The 20784-nt window shown below is 43.6% G+C and overlaps 1 protein-coding gene across 1 annotated transcript in view; it reads right to left on the reverse strand.

The window, feature by feature from the left end:
* The window catches only part of TEDC1 (tubulin epsilon and delta complex 1), a 100942-nt gene that overhangs the window by 58545 nt on the left and 21613 nt on the right, over positions 1 to 20784 (reverse strand). Inside the window, exons 4-5 of the mRNA XM_064147201.1 lie at positions 15083 to 15253; positions 6371 to 6469 (exon numbers count right to left, since the gene is read on the reverse strand). Coding sequence (XP_064003271.1) covers positions 6371 to 6469; positions 15083 to 15253 — 270 coding nt within the window. The remainder of the gene's footprint in view (positions 1 to 6370; positions 6470 to 15082; positions 15254 to 20784) is intronic.

The following is a 20784-nucleotide window of genomic DNA, read 5'->3' on the forward strand; positions in this document are numbered from 1 at the left end:
ACATCCAAGTTTTATGAATTTCTTTGCCTGTCCTTCTGGCAGACAGCTGCATTATTTATTTGCTGTCACATTCAGTAAACTGATCTACTGGCATCTAAAGGTGTCATCTTTACTCATTACAATTTCAATGATCACTCCAGCACTGCTGCCAGCATTGTATCAGTGACCTGACTTCTGATTACAACTTTTAATCTCTGCTAATCACAAGGCCTGCACGTTTGAATTCCAAATATAAAGCTGTACAGGAAGAAAGAGACAAAAGCAAAGGCTGAGGCTGTCCTGTGTCAAAGTTCATTGATCTCTACACAGTAGCAATTAGATGAGAAGAAAGTCAATATAATGACTTGTAGGTGCAACACACATTTTTCTCAGATCAAGATAAAATATCAGAACTGGTAACACTTCACAGTATCACAGTATCACCAAGGTTGGAAGAGACCTCACAGATCATCAAATCCAACCCTTTACCACAGAGCTCAAGGCACCAAGTGCCACGTCCAATCCTGCCTTGAACAGCTCCAGGGACGGCGACTCCACCACCTCCCCGGGCAGCCCATTCCAGTGTCCAATGACTCTCTCAGTGAAGAACTTTCTCCTCACCTCGAGCCTAAGTTTCCCCTGGCGTAGCCTGAGGCTGTGTCCTCTTGTTCTGGTGCTGGCCACCTGAGAGAAGAGAGCAACCTCCTCCTGGCCACAACCACCCTTCAGGTAGTTGTAGACTTCAGTGCAGAATTGCAGTAAACAGGATTCACATGCAAGAAGAGGATTCTATTGTGCTCACAACAACTACCCAACTGGTCACACATCATAACAAGTGCCCAGTCACAAGAGTGACAGAGACAGAATGTTTGGGGCTGACGTTGCTTACCCTCAGCTACATCATCTGCATGCTTTTCCCAGTATGCTTCCAAACCATTTCAGCCACAGTGCCAGAGACCAGAACTCCATTCCTGCCCTGAGATACCTTAGGCTAATAAACAGCAGTCCCCAGCTGAGTAAGTTAACAGTTTAAAAACAAGCAGTACCAACATAGCTTTGAAAATGCAGCAATCATAAGACATTCTAGATGCTCTAAACTGTTTTCTAGCACACTTTAAGTGACACATGTAAGAGTTTTTAAAAATCAAAAAAAGATAAGGCCCTCCAAGTTCCACAGCAATGCACAAGCTCTTGCATGCTGACACACTTTAACTGTCCCTAATCTGCATGTTCTAGTATAGCCTTGTGGGCCAACAGCTCCACAACCACCACACCACTGGCTGAGGTGCTTCTGCTGAGAAAATGTTCACCAAAATAACTTTCATGCAACATTGGGCCAGACTTCCAATTTCTCCTGAGTGCCATGAATGCCTTCCAAGAGTTTATGCCTCCCACTTGGTCATGATACTTGCTTTACAGCTCTAGGACAGTGAAGCACAGACACAGGATGTCCTGACTCCAGCTTTCTTGTACAAGAACCTGAAGTGATGGTGAGACAAAGGATTTGATGTTTGGGAATCACTAGTGCTGGTACCAGGAGGTGCTATGACTACCTCCTTTAGCAAAGTAACTTCTTCCAAGTAACCAGTGGTAGAACAAGAGGGAATGGCTTTGAGCTGCACCAGGGGAAATTTACACAAGACATTAGGAAAAAAAAAATCACTGAGTGGGTTGCCAGGCACTGGAACTGGCTGTCCAGGGAGGTGGTTGAGTGACCACCCCTGGATGTGTTTAAAAGCAGTATATATGTGGTGCTTGGGGATATGCCTTAGTGGTGGACTTAGCAGAGTGGTGTTAGTGGTTGGGCTCAATGATCTTGAAGGTCTTTTCCAACCTAAATGACTCTGTGATTCTTTGACAGCCTGTTGGAGAAAGGACAGACATGCATGTAGAGGTCAAGAGTTAACATGAGCAGTCAGATGGACTCCAACTGGAAATGGAACACCAGCTGAAATAAAGTCACCTCCTACTCCCTGACAGCCTTGGGCAGGACAACAATGAAACACAGCAGCGATCTGCAACTGAGAGCCACACAGGTACATTTAACCACAGCCAAGCCAAACAGCAGGAAAAGTTGAAATTTTGCTCATGTCTCACCAGAGGAAAACATAATTAAAACTATTATGCTTGAAAAAGCTCCAGGTCTATGAATCTGACGGAGACATTTATGATAGAATAATAATGCCCTGTAAAATCCCTGTACATAAAAGCACTAAAAGAGTTTTATAGTCAGAAATCCAAGGGAAGAACATTTTAAACAAGTTTAATGTGCAGGTTCTATAAAGAAGGAGAAGCATGACTTTTCCCTTTCATAAACTGAAGTTTAACTTCACAGCTCTCTGTAGCCTACCACACTTCTGCTGTCAGACTGAACATCTCTGTTTTATTACAGGTCAGAGCCACTCATATCATGGAATATTGTTGATGAAAATGAAGTCCAGGCTTCAATAAAAACAGCCCAGTGTCCTTTCTGTGAGGGCTAATTTCTGACACTTCCATCTGTTTTGCATTTCCACCCTTTGAAGGATGCCTAATATCTGAGAAGGAATTCATAACAACATCCACCATCAGGAGTACATTGCATTGAGATATATTGACATGCTTGCCCTTTTTATCGATCCATGCAGCAGGTTGTTATTTGAGGTAACATGAATGGAAATGTCACATTACTTAAAGGGGAAAAATAGCATTTCACAGTTTTTGGAAAGAAAAAAGACATTTGGCAGAGTACTGCCATCTGCACCAATATTTGAAAACCAGGCCATTGAAATATTCATCATTTACTTAATCTTATCAAGATATTTGAAAATTAGAGGCTTTTTATTACATTTTCTAAGGGAGTATCATGTTGCATATCAAGAATTACACCCATCTGGAAAACCAACTCTTGAAACAAACTCCTTTCAAGTCCATATCACCTTGTTAATATCAGGCTCTGCAAACATACTGAGAGTATATGACTTCCCAAAACTGCCTTGGGGAAATAAGGTTAAGAAGAGAGAAAAACTAGAAACATTGCTCAAATGATGCCAACACTTCAGTACATGGATTTTTAAAAGAGTTAAAATTCTTCTTGTCTTCGCTTTCTACAACTTCTCCTGGGCATTTTACAATAAGGCACAAGACAGCAGCTAAGAGGAACCCCTTTCTTGAACGGGTTTGAGGACTTCAAGAAAACATTTCACAACTGGTTGTCCTTACACACAGCTTCAATTTTGGATCAGTCCAAACAGTGAGTGACACAAGAAAAGAATTTCCAACACACATGAACTGGAGCCTGCTTGTGATTGCACCTGTTAGAGCCCACTAACTAGAGACAGAGACTGCCCACTCATTTATTTAAAGCAAACATCTTCTGCCATCTTGCCTCTGTCCCTCTCAATGATTATCACCCTTGCTATGAAGGTATGTCCCTTGTTTCATGTATTTGCTGTTTGAGCCTAGGAAAGGTGGAAGACTCCACAGACTTTAACAAAGCAACTATGGCTGGTCACTGAGCCTTCTTGACTGCAGTACTTTACCTCACCACGATGTTATTCTGAACATACAAACACATTCTTTTCATTTTATCCTGAGCTTCCATTGTGAATGGCACACAAAGAAGACATGCAGGAAATGAAGCAGTGTGCATGAAACCCCTGGAATGACTCATTAATAGCACAATCAAAACCAATAGGCCATCAGAGTATCATTACAGCTTACTGTAACAGATCAGTGACATATACACCTTTGGAAAAAAGGTGGTTGCAAAGTCCTTCTGCACAGCCTGGATGTTTCTAGTACCAACCCACCAGACCTATCTGTATATTTGCTAAGCACTGCAAGACTAAAAAGTAGAGGCTTCAGAGGACTGTGCTGCTATGTGTTCTCAGCTGCTGAGCTCAGAACTGTAGGAGTGGGACTGTAGAGCAGAAATGAAAAATCTCAAGCTGAGTTAGCCACTTGCTCTAGAAAAGCAGTCCAGTTTCCAAGAAAACGTTCTAAATGGCTGAATCTTATCAAGACACTGGGTGTGAACTGCTCATCCACAGAATGCTCAGTTATGAAGGATCAACATGCACTTTACTTTGGGGGTTTGGACATAAGACTATCTTGAAAGCTATCATTCTGAATTTTTGCGTACAATATTTACAATGCCCATTTTCGTTCTTCACGTAGAAGCAGTAATAATAATGTCTTTGGGTAAAGAGACCTGGACAGACTGCAGAAACTTAACACTGATTTTCACAGTATCACAGTATCATCAGGGTTGGAAGAGACCTCACAGATCATCAAGTCCAACCCTTCACCACAGAGCTCAAGGCTAGACCATGGCACCAAGTGCCACGTCCAACCTTGCCTTGAACAGCCCCAGGGACGGCGACTCCACCACCTCCCCGGGCAGCCCATTCCAGTGTCCAATGACTCTCTCAGGGAAGAACTTTCTCCTCACCTCAAGCCTAAATCTCCCCTGGCACAGCCTGAGGCTGTGTCCTCTTGTTCTGGTGCTGGCCACCTGAGAGAAGAGAGCAACCTCCTCCTGGCCACAACCACCCCTCAGGTAGTTGTAGACAGCAATAAGGTCACCCCCGAGCCTCCTCTTCTCCAGGCTAAACAATCCCAGCTCCCTCAGCCTCTCCTCGTAGGGCTGTGCTCAAGGCCTCTCACCAGCCTTGTTGCCCTTCTCTGGACACGCTCAAGCATCTCAATGTCCCTCCTAAACTGGGGGGCGCAGAACTGAACACAGTACTCAAGGTGTGGTCTAACCAGTGCAGAGTACAGGGGCAGAATGACCTCCCTGCTCCTGCTGACCACACCATTCCTGATGCAGGCCAGGATGCCACTGGCTCTCTTGGCCACCTGGGCACACTGCTGGCTCATGTTCAGGCGGGTATCAATCAGCACCCCCAGATCCCTCTCTGTTTGGCTGCCCTCCAGCCACTCTGACCCCAGCCTGTATCTCTCCATGGGGTTGTTGTGGCCAAAGTGCAGCACCCTGCACTTGGAGCTGTTGAACGCCATCCCATTGGACTCTGCCCATCTGTCCAGGCGGTCAAGGTCCCGCTGCAGAGCCCTTCTGCCTTCCAACTCAGTCACATCTGTCCCCAGCTGATGACTGACTTGATGCCCTCATCCAGATCATCTATGAAGATGTTAAAGAGGATGGGGCCCAGCACAGATCCCTCAGGGACACCACTAGTGACTGGCCGCCAGCTGGAAGTGGCACCATTCACCACCAGTTTGTTAGAACTAAGCTTAAAAATTCAATTTTGTTTCAGTTTCACATAGAATGAACTTTCACAAACTGTTTCATAAAACAAACATATTAGACTTTATTAAAACAAGTGAGTTGTACTACTTCAGTTAATAAACTAAGTATGTATGATAATTGAGTACTATAGTGAAATATACTTAAGGGCAAAACAATACACTGAGAAAAACAATGTTGCCCTAAGAGGCTTTGAACACATAAGGAAACACTTTTTAGTGTGAGGATGACTGAGTATGGAGATGGCCACTCTGAGCAGCTGTGGAGTCTCCATTCTTGAAGATATTCAAAAGCTGTCTGAACATGGGCAGCCTGCTCTAGGTGACTCTACCCGAGTTGGAACAAGTGACCTCCAGAGCTCTCTTCCAACCTCAACCATCCTGTGCTTCTAAAATATTTCTCAAAACAATGCCTGTTGACACCACCCAAAAAGGTAGTCAACTTGCATAATTTCTGAGACTAATGAATGCTAGCATCAGATGTGCTTTGCTGTCCTGGAGATATAAATCAGATCATAGAATCATAGAATCAACCAGGTTGGAAGAGACCTCCAAGATCATCCAGTCCAACCTATCCCCCAGCCCTAGCCAATCAACTAGACCATGGCACTAAGTGCCTCATCCAGGCTTTTCTTGAAGACCTCCAGGGACGGTGCCTCCACCACCTCCCTGGGCAGCCCATTCCAATGGGAAATCACTCTCTCTGTGAAGAACTTCTTCCTAATATCCAGCCTATACCTACCCTGTCTTCTTACTAAACCCACTCAGGCAAGGTCACAGGCAAAACATCTGCCTGGCTGGCCCAGATCTGGTTACTGGTAGTACAAACCAGCAGTCAGCCAAATGATCCAAAATGTTTTATTCTCCAAGCCTTTCCTTCAGTGGCACTTTTAGTCAGGTCTCTCCCAGCTCCCTGTCTACCAGTTTTTAGAAAACTTTGCCTAACACCTTTGTGTTGTCTCAAACTGGAAGGAATCATTGGGTGAATACAGATTGGAAGTGAGGAAAGTGACAATTCAATATGTAAGTCCTTATTTCCATTGGAAACCAATTTAAAAACATGTTACAAGGAGCACAGTCTTCCAGCGAGCAATGTTTGTGCAAAGCATACTAAAACATCCGAGAGTTATAGGAGAAGCCTTACCTGCTTGTAGTTCTCTGGTTGCCTAATGAGATCCATTTCTGTGACAGACAAATGTCCAAGGTTCTGGTCCACATGGGAGCCACTAGTCAATAAATGGATCTGGAACAGATTCATTTAAAGGGTATCTGTCAGCACAAGGACCAGACCTTTAACAATGTCATTAGCTACCATCTAACAGCTGCATGGATTAGAATGATGATATGAAGCTCATATCCAATGGACAAATACAAATGTAGCACCAACACAACAGACCTTTTTACAACAGCTTGCAGGAAATGATGATCACACACTACAATCATCTCACGAAATGGTCCATCTGCTATTGTTACCAGAACCACATGCAGGAATTACTACTGCTGCCACCACAGTAAAACTGAAAGGTCTCTCTTCTCATCCTGTCGTCTTCCTCACGCAACACGTGCGCACAGCACAAAAAGGAGAAACCATTAAGTCTTAAGAGAGGAAAAGGAAAACCTCAGGATGATTTTTTATTTCTTCTTTTATAGCAGAAAATGCTACCTAGTTACTCTTTTGCTGCTATATATTGTTAGCTTTTGCTTACTAGGACCTTGTCCCAGCTGTGCTGGTGATGGTATCATCAATTACTTGAGGAAGAAGTTTCCCAAGTTAGTCAAGGGAACAATAAAAAGCAATTCCTCCTATTCAGAGATGATCCCTTTGTTACTGTAATAACTGCAGCTGCCAAACAAGACAGCAGTGCACATCTGTCAGACAATCGCTCATATTTCATTAATATTTCTGTCAGAAGACAGTATGTTTGCTGCTCTTCTTCCTTTATTCTAATATGAACTGTATCATCCACTTGGGTATTGACAACTATTTTAAAGCTGACAGGCACTGGGTAATTATCAACCCTTCCCCAAAACTTCAGAATATTTTAGCGTTCTTTTCCCAAACCCTCACTTCTGGTGACAACCATCTGTCACATGTGCAGAGCTATGCCAGTTTAAAAATAGAAAAGCACCACCCCACACAATGTTCTGCCTTGCTGTTTGCCACTCCTCTTCCTCCCTTCCCTGCTGCAACTCTTGTGTAACTCTGGCTGACAAACCTTTAGGCCTCCAGCACCAGGAACGAATTCCAGCCTCTCTTCAAAATGTAATGTCGCAGCAGCATCGCTGGCTGAAGCCCATGCACCTACTCTGAAGCTGTATCAACCAAGGCATACAATGTTCCCTTCAAACCAGACTAGACTGATACTGGAATAATCCAGTATTTGTAACTTTATGGTCTCTTACTGATCACACTGAACATGAAACAAGGCTTAAAGAGGGAAACTGTGGCCATGAGAGAGAACAGCACCGGGTGAGAGGGAGCACATGTATAGCTGTTGCTTCATGCCACTGGAATGGACTAAGGTAGAGGCAGGTCTGATTTAACCTTATGCCAACCACTGCCCACCACTGGGCATCATTGCTGAGGAATTTCCAGTACCAATTCCTAAATGCCCTTGAGCTTAGCAACCCCTGCAGGGAGATCGGTTTGCCTTATTCACCTGACAGAAGACAAAAAGCAAGCATGTTCATAGTTTACACATCTTTGCACAAGAGGAAAAGCTTTTACTTCAATTTAGGAATGCACTTTTGAGATCTGTTTACATTAGGGAAAAAAAATAAAGATTTTCTCAAGATAAGAGATAAAATTAACCAATACAGTAAAATTACAGAGTAGCATGGCAGAGCCTTCAAGCCAAGATGCAGATGCATCTAACAACTGCAGTTCAGACAAATCATAATTTACCTAAACATCTATTTTATAATCACTCATGAATTACTGACAATGAGGTAATCACCCAGTACCACTTTCTGCCCTATCCTATTCAGTGATCAAGGCTTTGTCCTTGTCTGTTTACTCTTTCATTACAGCATCAGACATACAAGTACAACCAATGCAATCCACTGGAACGTGTTATTTTATATTGTTTATCATAAGAGGAGGCACAAGAAACCACTCCATTTACAGGAGGCATTTCCAAGTGCTGCTTTGTATTGCTACTGACAGAACCCAACTCTTGCTCTTACAGTTTCCAAGCACATTACAACCATTATTGTCATTTTACCACGATCCAGTAATAGCAGGAACATTAAACTCTTCCATCATCAAGAATTTCATTTAATATCATTTTACTGCTATTAACCTATATGCATAGTTCACATTCAAACGTTCACTTGCTTAATAAAAATTTACCTCTGAACTTGACTTAACCCTCCCCTGTTTCAGGTGTAATTTCTGTCCTAGTCTTTCAGTGGACGGAGGAGAGCTGAAAATGCCCACAGGTTATTCTTTTCTTCAGACAGAAGCCATTCACTTATTTGCCACATACTCTGATGCCCACAGGAAATCCATCTGGTTTTCAGCAGGTCACTTGTTCCACTATTTGTTTTCACATGCTGATTGTGGTACAGGGCATTTAACAGATCCAAAAAACAATGACAGTTTTAAACTATAGAGGTTTCTACCTGGTTTTCTTAAACTATGCAAGGCTTCTCATTCACTGTTTTTAATGCAAAGTGGCAATTCAAAGCTTAACTAAAAACACCTGCTCTCCCCTATGAATTCAAGAGAGAACAAAAACCAGCAGACAGATATTCCTCTGGCATTCGACAGAAAGAAACAGGAGGAGCCAAGAGGTGTGCCTCAACACAATCATACATCCTTCACACTTCCACGTGTTTGAAGGTGCACCAAGTAAATATGCACCACTGAGAATTTGGAGGGAATTATAAGCAGGCGAACCTGCCCATGTGAAACCATTATAATGTTATTCAGTAGCTCATAGCCTCAAGCTGCAAAACTCCTCAGCAACAGAGAGGTTAAGATTTCCCAGAGGAAGTTTTCCTTCTACATCAGGACATGTGTGTGTCTGTGAGCTTTAACGTGCCTCCTGGGAGCCAACCTCACTGGAAAGCAGCTCATCAGAAGAACTAGCAAAGAGAGGAACAGCCCACAAGACCACCTAACGAGTAACTCCCAAAACAGCACTGGCTGTAGCTCCAGAAAGGCTTCCCTCTTCAGTAACCTTCACACCATAAACATTAAGCAGCTGCAGGCAGGACAGAGTAGACAGAAGCTCCAGTAATCAGCTTCAGTCATTGTTCTGTACTGCAGGGAAAGAACAACCACTTATTTTAGCCTCTTTCCCCCTCACATTTCCCTCCTACTCCTTCCTTACCCTTTCTTCAGGCAATAGTGTTATTTCATTAAGACTTGCGTCATCTCTTCTAACCTGAGAACACACATCCCTGATCACCCAAGTGATTCAGAATCCTTGCACAAAATCATAGAAACAGAAAAGATCTTTGGAAGTCTTTAGTCCTGCCTCTTGATCTAACAAGGACTATTACCAATGTCATTTTGTGGCTTTGTGTATGTGAGTCTTGCAAACTTCCAAGGATGGAAACCATTCACCACATCCAGCTGGCGGCCAGTCACTAGTGGTGTCCCTGAGGGATCAGTGCTGGGCCCCATCCTCTTTAACATCTTCATAGATGATCTGGATGAGGGCATCGAGTCAGTCATCAGCAAGTTTGCAGATGACACTAAGCTGGGGGCAGATGTGACTGGGTTGGAGGGCAGAAGGGCTCTGCAGCAGGACCTTGACCGCCTGGACAGATGGGCAGAGTCCAATGGGATGGCATTCAACAGCTCCAAGTGCAGGGTGCTGCACTTTGGCCACAACAACCCCATGCAGAGATACAGGCTGGGGTCGGAGTGGCTGGAGAGCAGCCAGCCAGAGAGGGATCTGGGGGTGCTGATTGATACCCGCCTGAACATGAGCCAGCAGTGTGCCCAGGTGGCCAAGAGAGCCAATGGCATCCTGGCCTGCATCAGGAATGGTTTGGCCAGCAGGAGCAGGGAGGTCATTCTGCCCCTGTACTCTGCACTGGTTAGACCACACCTTGAGTACTGTGTTCAGTTCTGGGCCCCCCAGTTTAGGAGGGACATTGAGATGCTTGAGCGTGTCCAGAGAAGGGCGACGAGGCTGGTGAGAGGCCTTGAGCACAGCCCTACGAGGAGAGGCTGAGGGAGCTGGGATTGGTTAGCCTGGAGAAGAGGAGGCTCAGGGGTGACCTTATTGCTGTCTACAACTACCTGAGGGGTGGTTGTGGCCAGGAGGAGGTTGCTGTCTTCTCTCAGGTGGCCAGCACCAGAACGAGAGGACACAGCCTCAGGCTGCGCCAGGGGAGATTTAGGCTCGAGGTGAGGAGAAAGTTCTTCACTGAAACAGTCATTGGACACTGGAATGGGCTGCCCGGGGAGGTGGTGGAGTCGCCGTCCCTGGAGCTGTTCAAGGCAGGATTGGACGTGGCACTTGGTGCCATGGTCTAGCCTTGAGCTCTGTGATAAAGGGTTGGACTTGATGATCTGTGAGGTCTCTTCCAACCCTGATGATACTGTGATCTCTAGTGATATACTTCAACACTGTCTATCGTCTCAGAGAAGCTTTTCTAATATGCCTGAGCACGCCAAGCTTTACTCAGTGGCTTCCAGTACTGATAAGAAGATCAGTAATCCATTTTTTTAACTACCACCCTTATAACTACCCACCAAATACCTAAAGGCAGTTAATAGCTGACCACCTCTTCATCTTCCTTTCCACCAGAGCAAACAAGCCTAAGTCCCTTAACCTCTTTTCAGAGGTCATGCCCAATTCAGTTTGTCCTTGACTACACCTTGGTAGCCTCTATGTACAATTCTAACTTCCAGGAGCAGTATCCATGTTGAAAAAATACAGAGTGGAGGAAAAATAAGAACATACCTTCCAAGTGTGATGTGTTACTTTCAGAAAGCCCCAACCAGAGGATTCAGTATTTTAGAGCCTGTGTGAGTCACAGCAACAAAATCTGTGGAAGTGTCGCCACTGCTTGGCAAGAATTATAGCTCATGATCAGCAGTAAGTAAGACTGTTCTACAGTTGAGATACATAACCTGCTAAGTTATTAAACAGAGCAAGTAAAAGTCGTAATTATCATTCTGCAGAGAAAGTCTTCTGTGTATCTGTCAGCATAATTAGAAACCATAACACTCATTAGCCTTTCACATACTGTATTTGCGGTCTGTATGAGAAAAGCAGCAGCTCACATAGGGGTCACTGGGTCAGTTCAGTCTTCTAACACACAGACCTGCTTACAAGTTCTAAAATAATTGCAGTAGCACAGAGAATTTCTCTATAAGGAGTCAGGAAATATTTTTTTCTTCATGCAGCTGTCAGAACTCTGCAGGTATATTTTGTGCTGCTGTAAATGTTAGCATTAATAGCCACTGCAACAAAGTCCCTTCCAAAACTGCTTTTACCCTTCCATTTTCCTGCTTTTAATTCACAGAATCACAGAAAACATCCGGTTGGAAGAGACCTCAAAGCTCATCCAGTCCAACCTTTGACCCAGCACTGAAGGGTCAGTACTAAACCATGTCCCTAAGCACCAGGTCCCACTTACCTCCAGGGATGGTGACTCCACCACTGCCCTGGGCAGACCATTCCAATGTTTGAGAACCCTCTCAGTGAAGATATATTTCCTAATATCCTGCCTAAACTTTCACTGAAATTCCACTCAAAGGACATTGAGGAGAAGTTGGTGCTGCTCTTCTCAGAAGTAATCAGTGATAAAACAAGAGGGAATGGCCTCGAATGGCAACTGGGTAGGGTTTAGGCTGGATAATAGGAAAAAAATTTCCCAGCAAGAGAGATCAGGCACTGGAATGGAGGTGGTTGAGTCACCAACCCTGGATGTGTTTAAAGGTCGTCTGAATGTGGTGCTTGGGGATATAGTTTAGCTTTTCCAACCTGAATGTTTCTGTGTTCCTGTGATGTGGCTTGTAACCATTTCCTCTAGTCCTGTTGCTTGAGACCAAGGAAAAGAGGCTGCCCCCTCCTTGCTCCAACCTCCCTTCAGGTAGCTGTAGAGAGAAATGAGGTCTCCCCTCAGCCTTCTCTTCTCCAGGCTGAACAACCCCAGCTCCTTCAGATGCTCCTCATAGGCCAGGTGCTCCAGGCCCTTCAGGAGCCTTGTTGCCCTTCTTTGGGCACATTCCAGCACCTCAATGTCCTTCCTATAGTGAGGAGCCCAAAACTGAACACAATACTCGAGGTGTGGCCCCACCAGCACAGGGGGATGATCACCTCCCTTCTCGGCCACATGGGCACACTGCTGACTCACACAGACTCAAGCAGATCTCCACAGCTGCACATACCTATTTGAGAATACATAATTTTACAAGTGTGTAATCACACATGGAGAAGCTGGGCTCTGCTCTACTCTCCTATGTAAGCACCCCTGATGGCAGCTCTCTACATGCTGCAGAGCACAGTCTGACTGCAAATATCATCACCAGCACCACTTAACTGCTTTCAGTTTTGTCCAGTGATGACTCTGAGAAGGCAGGGAGGGCAGCTTTGGGAAACTCAGTGAACAGAGAAACATCCTCCCTTCTGCTTATTCTTCTGGATTCTGCAAGTAGCAGTCTAGGGAACTGCAGCATAACTAACCTGTCTCTTTCATCTGTCTGACTGTAATAGTCCTAACTTTAGCAAACATTCTTCCTTGGACAGTTGCAGGGGGGTGGAAAAAATCCAGTTTTCTATTGCCACAGGAATACAGAATGCACTGGGTTGGAAAAAATGTCCAAAGTCGTGTTGTACAACCCCCATGCAGTAAACAGGGACATCCCCGACTATATCATTTACTCTGTCAACAAGCTGAGCACGTAGCCTAAGCAGTGCATCTCTTCATTTCAGTGTCAAATCAGGACTATTCAGAGTATCTCTGTTTGGACTCAAGGCCCCATGTTTGTCCTGCTCTTAACTCTTCCTTGGTTTCATTAACTGCAAGCTGTATTGAAGTTACCTAATGATTTGTTACTGTCAAGTATGACATAAATCAGAGCAGTGATGATGAACTCTGGAGGTATTTGCCTCACCTACTATAAAAAAAAAAAAAACAGCATACCTTAAATAGAAGAGAAGATGTCAATCATCTGAGGTTTGTATCACTAAGCATCTCTCCCAATAGCAACACTGCCTGTAATCTCAGAGCAAAAAAGCCAAGTACTGCACCTGCACTTAGAGTGAATTGCTGTCTTCATTCCCAGAGCAGGAAAGCGCGTTTGCAATGGGCAAGAAGCAGCAAGAGGTTATTTTAGATGCTGCACACATAGAGCCTGATCTTTCCCCAGGGCTGTCAATCAGACATCTTTCCTAGCAATCAATTCATATAAAGAACAAAATGTAAGCTCATTAGTTTTCAGCACTGCTCTGTCAGGGCACAGGATTAAAACCAAGAAGGCGTCTCCATATAAAACTCTCTTGTTCCAATTCTGACAACTTTCTGATAAATGTTGTTCTTTGAGGAGAAATTTCTCCCAGATGTTCTTTGCCTCACTACAGTTTTCTGTGAAGGTTCTGGGTACAATACCAAGTGGTTCCACGTAATGGAGAAAGAGGCCCTGGAGAAGACACTACTGAAAAACTTTCAGGACTATCTTTAGAACCATTTTCCTAAACTTGTCTCTGTAGTCACCATCTCTGTTAGCTTTGAGAATATAGGCTGTTGGCATTCTAAGCAGGCATGGTGCTCCCAGATGTCTGTGATTTTCAGACAAGGCATATAAACATGATTCATAAATGGAAATACAACTGGAATCTTAGCAATGTAGAGACCATTCATGAGCCCTGATTTAAAAGGCAGCTCTGCTCAGATAGTCCCCAGTACTTCAGAGAATCACACAGGATTGTCAGGGTTGGAAGGGACCTCATGGATCATCTAGCTCCAACCCCCCTGCTATGAGTGGGGGGGTCAGCTTTAAAGACTGCAAAAGATTCTAGCTTCTGTTCTTACAGAATCAGAGAATTGTCAGAGCTGGAAGGGACCTTAAGGATCATCCATTTCCAACCTCCCTGCCATGGGCAGGGATCTCTCACACTAGATCATGTTGCTCAGAGCCACATCCAGCCTGACCTTAAAAACTTCCAGAGATGAGGTTTCCACCACCTCCCTGGGCAGCCTGTTCCAGTGTCTCACCACCCTTCATGGTGAGGAACTTCCTCCTAATGTCTAATCTAAACCTCCCCTCTTCTAGCTTGGATCCATTCCCTGACACCCTAAAAAGTCCCACAGCAGCTTTCTTTTAGGCCCCTTTCAGATACTGGAAGGCCACCATATGGACTTTTCAGGGCCTTCTCTTCTCCAAACAGAACCATCCCAACTCTCTCAGCCTGTACTCACAGGAGAGGTGTTCCATCCCTCTGATCATCCTCTTGGCCCTTCTCTGGACACATTTCAGAAAGGGAAATAGTGTTCTATTTTGTTGTTATTCCTTTCAGCATCCCGGTTCAATAGTTGAATTCACCTATTAAATGAACTGGAAGTTCTGAATCATTACTAGTCTGAGGGACCACAATGCTCTGTCTTGACTCTACCAGGCATTTTCTGAGAAAAACTGAGACAGCCTATGGTTGCAGAAGTGATTTTGTGTCAGGCTGTAAGAGACTTTTATAATAATTATAAGCCCACAAACAGTGGTCATGGTTCTACCCCACTGGGGAGAGGTGTAGGCATTTGCATTTAAGATAATTCACTCTCATCTACAGACTAAAACAGAACTAGCAAACAAGAATAATTTGTATATTTTGCACTAGCTGACAAGGCTTTTAAACAATAAATGATGCCACAGTGAATCAGAAAAGTCATTTACCTTGTGCAAAAGTTTGCATTGCTCTTGCTGCTGAGCATGCAGACTCCGCCACTGGAACCTCAGCCTCCCATTTAACCACTGCAGGTAGCGAACATCTACTCTGTCTTCCAGCCCATATTCAGGTACCATTGCAGTTGCACTTTCCTGGCAATTTGGCAGCTCATCTTCACACTAAAAGCAGAAGTGAAAATCAAAACGTTTCAGGTTAGCTTCCACACTTTTGAATCACTCAGCAGATAAGAGCATATAAGGCAAATAGGCCAAAGGGAGCGGGGTGGGGGGGAAGTTCCAGCAGTAGAGAGGAACTGTAATCCTTGAGAATACAGGCCTGAGAACAGCCTAAACAACTACTGAATTCCAGAATAAATACTGGCTTCCCAGCTCTGATGTGGTGAGCTGTCTCCTCTCCTATCTTCCATTTTCTGTGCTCAGGCAGACACAGTGTTCCTGAGGGAGCAAGCACGTTCTTTACTCAGATGGAAAAAAAGTAATCACATTTTGATTAGATTCTAATAAGTCAAAAAAAACATAAAAATCAGATATGGCTCCTCCAATATCTTCTTGGAAGTGCTGCAGGCTGTATTCAGTAACCCTATTTTCTAAATTAATACCTTATACAGGGACAAAATTGCAGGCCTGTGCTTACCCAGCTATTTTTCTTTTCTCTATCCAGCATTTTCCTTTTGCAGGACAGAAGAAAAGAATCATCCAGCTGACACTGGCCAGGAGTGCACAGAGGCACTCCCAGCTACAGTTGCACCACCTGTTTTAGCTTTCTGCAGAGAAATTTGGAAGGAAAAAAGACGAGTTTCCTTTTGTTAACCTTGTCCTGGTGCAGAAAACAAAACAAAGCAAAACAAACATCATCCACTAGCATCTTCTGGATTAAATTTCTGCTCGGCCAATGGCACACAGCAAGTGAGACATTTCTGTCTTATTTCTTTCCCAAGGAACACGGGGGCAACTCTCCTCCCCCAGCCTCTTGCACAAAGAGATCATTCACATTTACAAACAGATCTCTCTCTCCATTTTCAGCTAAGACTCCTGCAGATTGCAGATTCAAAGAGGTAGAAGGCATGAGTTGTTTTACTTCTGAGGTCAGAAATTCCACTTAAAACTCAGGCTGAGCTGTCAACTGCATCTAGTCCATTGACAGTAAATTGAATGAACACAACCCACAATTACACATACAGTATATCAGAAGTAGAAGAAGTTACACAGAACTGTGAAGGCCTGGTTATTCAGCATGGGTGCTCACCAGCTAAGACAGTGTCTCCCAGCTGTTGGGCTTCCAAGACACTTCTTTAAAGTGGAAATACTAAAAGCTTATTTTGAAACATGCCTGTTTTCAAGAAAACACTTCAGCAGATACTTGGACCCATAGACCTTGACTGTATTTAAACATATGTGCTTCCCTGCTTCACAGACTTCCATGTTCAATAAAAGCTCATAAAGATTCAGTTGGCAGGCAAAGCTAGAACGTAATTCCAATTTGGAGCCCAAAGTAAAAATGCAAACTGTAAAACGAAGAGAGTTTAATCTTGCCTTACACGTAGATTTCAGCAGAAGTGCATCTCTAACCATGATCAAATAACCCTCTAATGCTGGTTTCAAGCTAAGTATCACCTCAGTTGACAAGACCTCTGATACAATGAGCATTCCTATTATTTATAAGCACAAAAACGCTGTTCTGGCCACACAAAGTGTATCAAGACTACATTTTTTTCCCCTTTGCTCTGTGGCTCAGATTAATGCATGCTATAAATCACAGGGGTGCAGGGCTGGTAAAAGGCTTTTCCTTTTCAAGGCATAGATTCATCTTTCAAAAAGTGGAACAAAAAAACATAGTATCTCCTTTGTGCCAACTGCAACAGCACTGTCGTTTTTCCTCAGATGCCTTCAGCCCCGTGCCCCTAAAACAAAAATCATCATGTTGTAGGGTGTTGCAGTCCTGGCTAAGTACCTTCAAGGCTCAGATTGTCTTGTCCCTGTCAGAAGAGGTTTCTGGACTATGAAACCAGAATTACCAAGCTGAGCATAAACATGATGAGCCAAGCAATTGGATACTAGCCACTAAAGCAGGCAAAACACACGGGTAAACAACATTAAAACACTTCACAGAAGCAGCCAGAAAGCTGCAAGGCCAAAGACAGACCTGGGATCCCCAGATTAAAATGTGCATTTTTCCATAATTTACAGTTCAGATCCAACTTCCCTAGTTAGAGGTTTCAGAATGGCAGAAATACTGCTCTCCTGGGGATTCATTTTGGGAAGGAATGGCATTAGACTCGATTGCTTTGGCAGTACAGTGACAAACACCATGCAGAGCTAATTTTATTGTAGCAACCTGCCTTATTAATATTAAAATAAGGAAGCCAGCCAATGCATTTTTAACAGGATCTCTCTATTATTTATTCCAAAGTGCACCAAAAATTTACTTTTGCTAAGAAATAATTAACCTGGCATAAAGTAAACAAGGTACAAAAAAAAAAGTCTTACATATTATACTGTGACCTCAATTTCTAGTCCTATCTTTACAATCTAAGGCTATTTACTGCTGTCCCAGTGGGAGAAAAATCACTAAAAAACAGCCCAAGCTACAGCCTTTGCTTCCAAAATGACTGAATTTATCTAAGCTATGCAGCAATATGGGTAGACACCTACATTCACTTCAAAGATACAGAAGTGCATATTATTTATGATTTGGTCAAATCTTATTGAATCAAATTTTACTCAGTCAAAATCATGAAAAGAGCAGTCAAGGCAACTACCCAAGGCTCTCAGTGGCCTTGGAATGCTCCACACCAGCTCTGGAAGAGATCTTTTCAGAGCCACTTACCAGAAAAGCTTTTTGCTTGTAAACTGTTTGCTGTGATTAATGTTCCTCTTTGATTATGTTTCAGAAAAGGGAGGCTCATGGACTCCAGCTACAGAATGGTGTTGCAACAGGCTTCTAGTACAAAAGCCACATCAATACTCTCCTTGCAGTGTCAGTCTTTATCCACTGCTCTGGAAATATCAGGGGTAGTCTTGTCAAACTGGGCAGTGTGGACTTTCCAGAGAACCTGTGATTAGCATAACTTAAACAGAAGCTAGAACAGAGCCCCCCCAACTCCACACTCACTGTAATTCAGCCAAAATGAGCTTTTTTTGTCCCAAAAGCTGAAGACACTTCTGTTAGAAGATCACAGAATCAACCAGGTTGGAAAAGACCTTCAAGACCATCGAGTGCAACCTATCACCTGACACCTTCTAATCAATTAAACCATGGCACTAAGTGCCCCATCCAGACTCCTTTTAAACACCTCCGTTGATGGTGACTCCACCACGTCCCTGAGCAGCCCATTCCAATGTCACTAATTCCTGCTGTGAAGAACTTCTTCCTAACAGCCTAGACCTCCCCTGGCATAGCTTGAGACTGTGTCCCCTTGTTCTGTCATTGGTTGCCTGGGAGAAGAGACCAACCCCCACCTAGATACAACCTCTCTTCAGGTAGTTGTAGAGAGCAATAAAGTCTCCCCTGAAAATCTCATTTATTAGCAAGACTGAGAAAAGCAGCCACAAGTCTGACAAAGGTGACGTGATGAATGTTTCAGCCAATTTCTGAACTATCACCCTGCACACTTCAACTCAGCTCAGTGGCAAGATCCAGGCAAATTACCGGCTAGGCGCCTAATAAATACACATTCCAGGACACCACACATCAACCAAGGCAGCTCACAAACTACAAGCTCCTAAAAACATCTTCAGCTTAGAGCTAAACTCAGTTTATGTATGTTAAGAGTGCATACTTAATTTTTTGCAAGGCAAAATAGATATAAAATATATTTAAAACCTTTGCTACAATTCAGCCTCCAAAACCACACAAGTTTTGCCCTAAACATTCCTTCCCAAGCTATTTCAAGTCCAATTGTTACAAAAAAGGATGCCAAATCATTCTCAAAACATGTGAATGGACTTGTGGTTGGGCAGCAAAACCGAAAAAAGCCAACACACTCCTCATGGCAGAAGGGCTCTGAGCCAGACAAGTCAGATGCACAAAGCACACTGAACTGAAAAAAGCCACCAGATATAAAAGCACTGAGAGGAAGAGAATAAGGCGTGGGAGAAAGGAGGGTGTGAGAAAAGACATGGTGATATATCAACTTTCATTTACATATCATACATCTGAGCAAACAACTTGCATGCAACGTGCTTAGAGAGAAATTAAAAATTAAGATGTTTCAACTTTTACAGCAGAAATAAAGCTCTTTTTTTGTTGTTGTTTGAAATACAAAGCAATCCTGGAAACCAGGGAGCAGTTGTACCAATAGTGGATGGAGAAGAAATTCTACAAGTACTTCATCGTATGAATATTTTATCAAAGGAAAACATAACCATCAATGCATTTGTAGATGTGTGAGAAGGGAGCATTTTTTGCACTGCTTGCTCCATTGGAGGATTTTAGTGACCTGGTATACGGCTGACCCTTCTCCATACAGACTCAAAACCAAAAACGTTTTAAAGCAAAATTCCTTGTAGATTCAGTGCAGATCTTATAACATGCCACAAGCAGCACTGCAAAGAAAATTCTTTGTTGTGCAACTGCATCACACTTTGACTTCCTGTACTTTTCGAATTCATATAGGCACCTCAATGCTTATAAATTCTTACCTTAATAAATTCACTATGCACAATGGAAATGAAAATGCCCCTGCTGCCTACACTGCTATAAAACAAGGCAATGGCAGGGCCACCTTCCCCAGAGATGCTATTTTCTGACTAGGAGCTGCCACCTCTTGGTGCAGAAAGGAGCCCGGCTGCCACTGGCTCTTTTCATCTGATGTGGCTCTCCTCAGACATCATCCAAATCCCTCTAAGGATCAGCTCTCTGTTTCCATATTTGGACAGCCAAAGAGCTGACTGTTCTCCCCATAGAGAAGCAAACCTTCTGGAACATGGATAAGATGTTTAACCCATAGATATGTGCACAAAGTCAGCTCCCTGACATCATTCCTGGAGCAGTGCTAAATAAAACAACTGCCAGCTGAAACCTGCAGTGCATGTTCTGAGCCCAGATCTCGCTTGCACCTGGGTTAATCTGGGTCTAGACAGAAACTATTTACTCTCAGGCACTACACACATCATAGCTACACTAACCACACAGCCTGGTATCACAGAAAGGTGATGTTTTGGTTTTAGTTTAAATTTCCCAGAGACTCAAATATAGTTAATAGAACCACTAACAATTTATAGGATGCCTTTCCCTCTTTCCCCTTTTTTTCAAAGAAAAGGAATTAGATGTAGAGAGGAAAAGGTAAAACACACCCAAATAAATAGTCTCACTTCGATTTGGAAGTTAAAAGAGAAAACTTTATCAATAAATAAAAGATATTTGAGGTAGGGGAGTTACAAAGAGGTATAGGGAAGGAAAAACAAGATACAAAATACGTACATACAACCAGATTGATGGCAATGGGTTTCGTCCACCTTGTGGATTGATGGCCACATGGTAAAACAAAGAGCAGCAGGAACAGGTAGGTGATGCTGTCAAGCAGAGAGGCAGGGCAAGAGACAACAAAAGAAGAAGTTCCTCTGTTTTTATAGGGGGCTAGACAGGAAGTGGGAGTGGGCTAAACACTACACCTGGAATAATGTTCAGGCCCACTCCCGGGGAGGAGTCAGGCGGACCTGGGGGTCAGGGTCAAGACCACTCCCCCAGA

This window comes from Pogoniulus pusillus, chromosome 8, assembly GCF_015220805.1.
Source record: "Pogoniulus pusillus isolate bPogPus1 chromosome 8, bPogPus1.pri, whole genome shotgun sequence".
In the NCBI taxonomy this organism is placed as follows: domain Eukaryota; kingdom Metazoa; phylum Chordata; class Aves; order Piciformes; family Lybiidae; genus Pogoniulus; species Pogoniulus pusillus.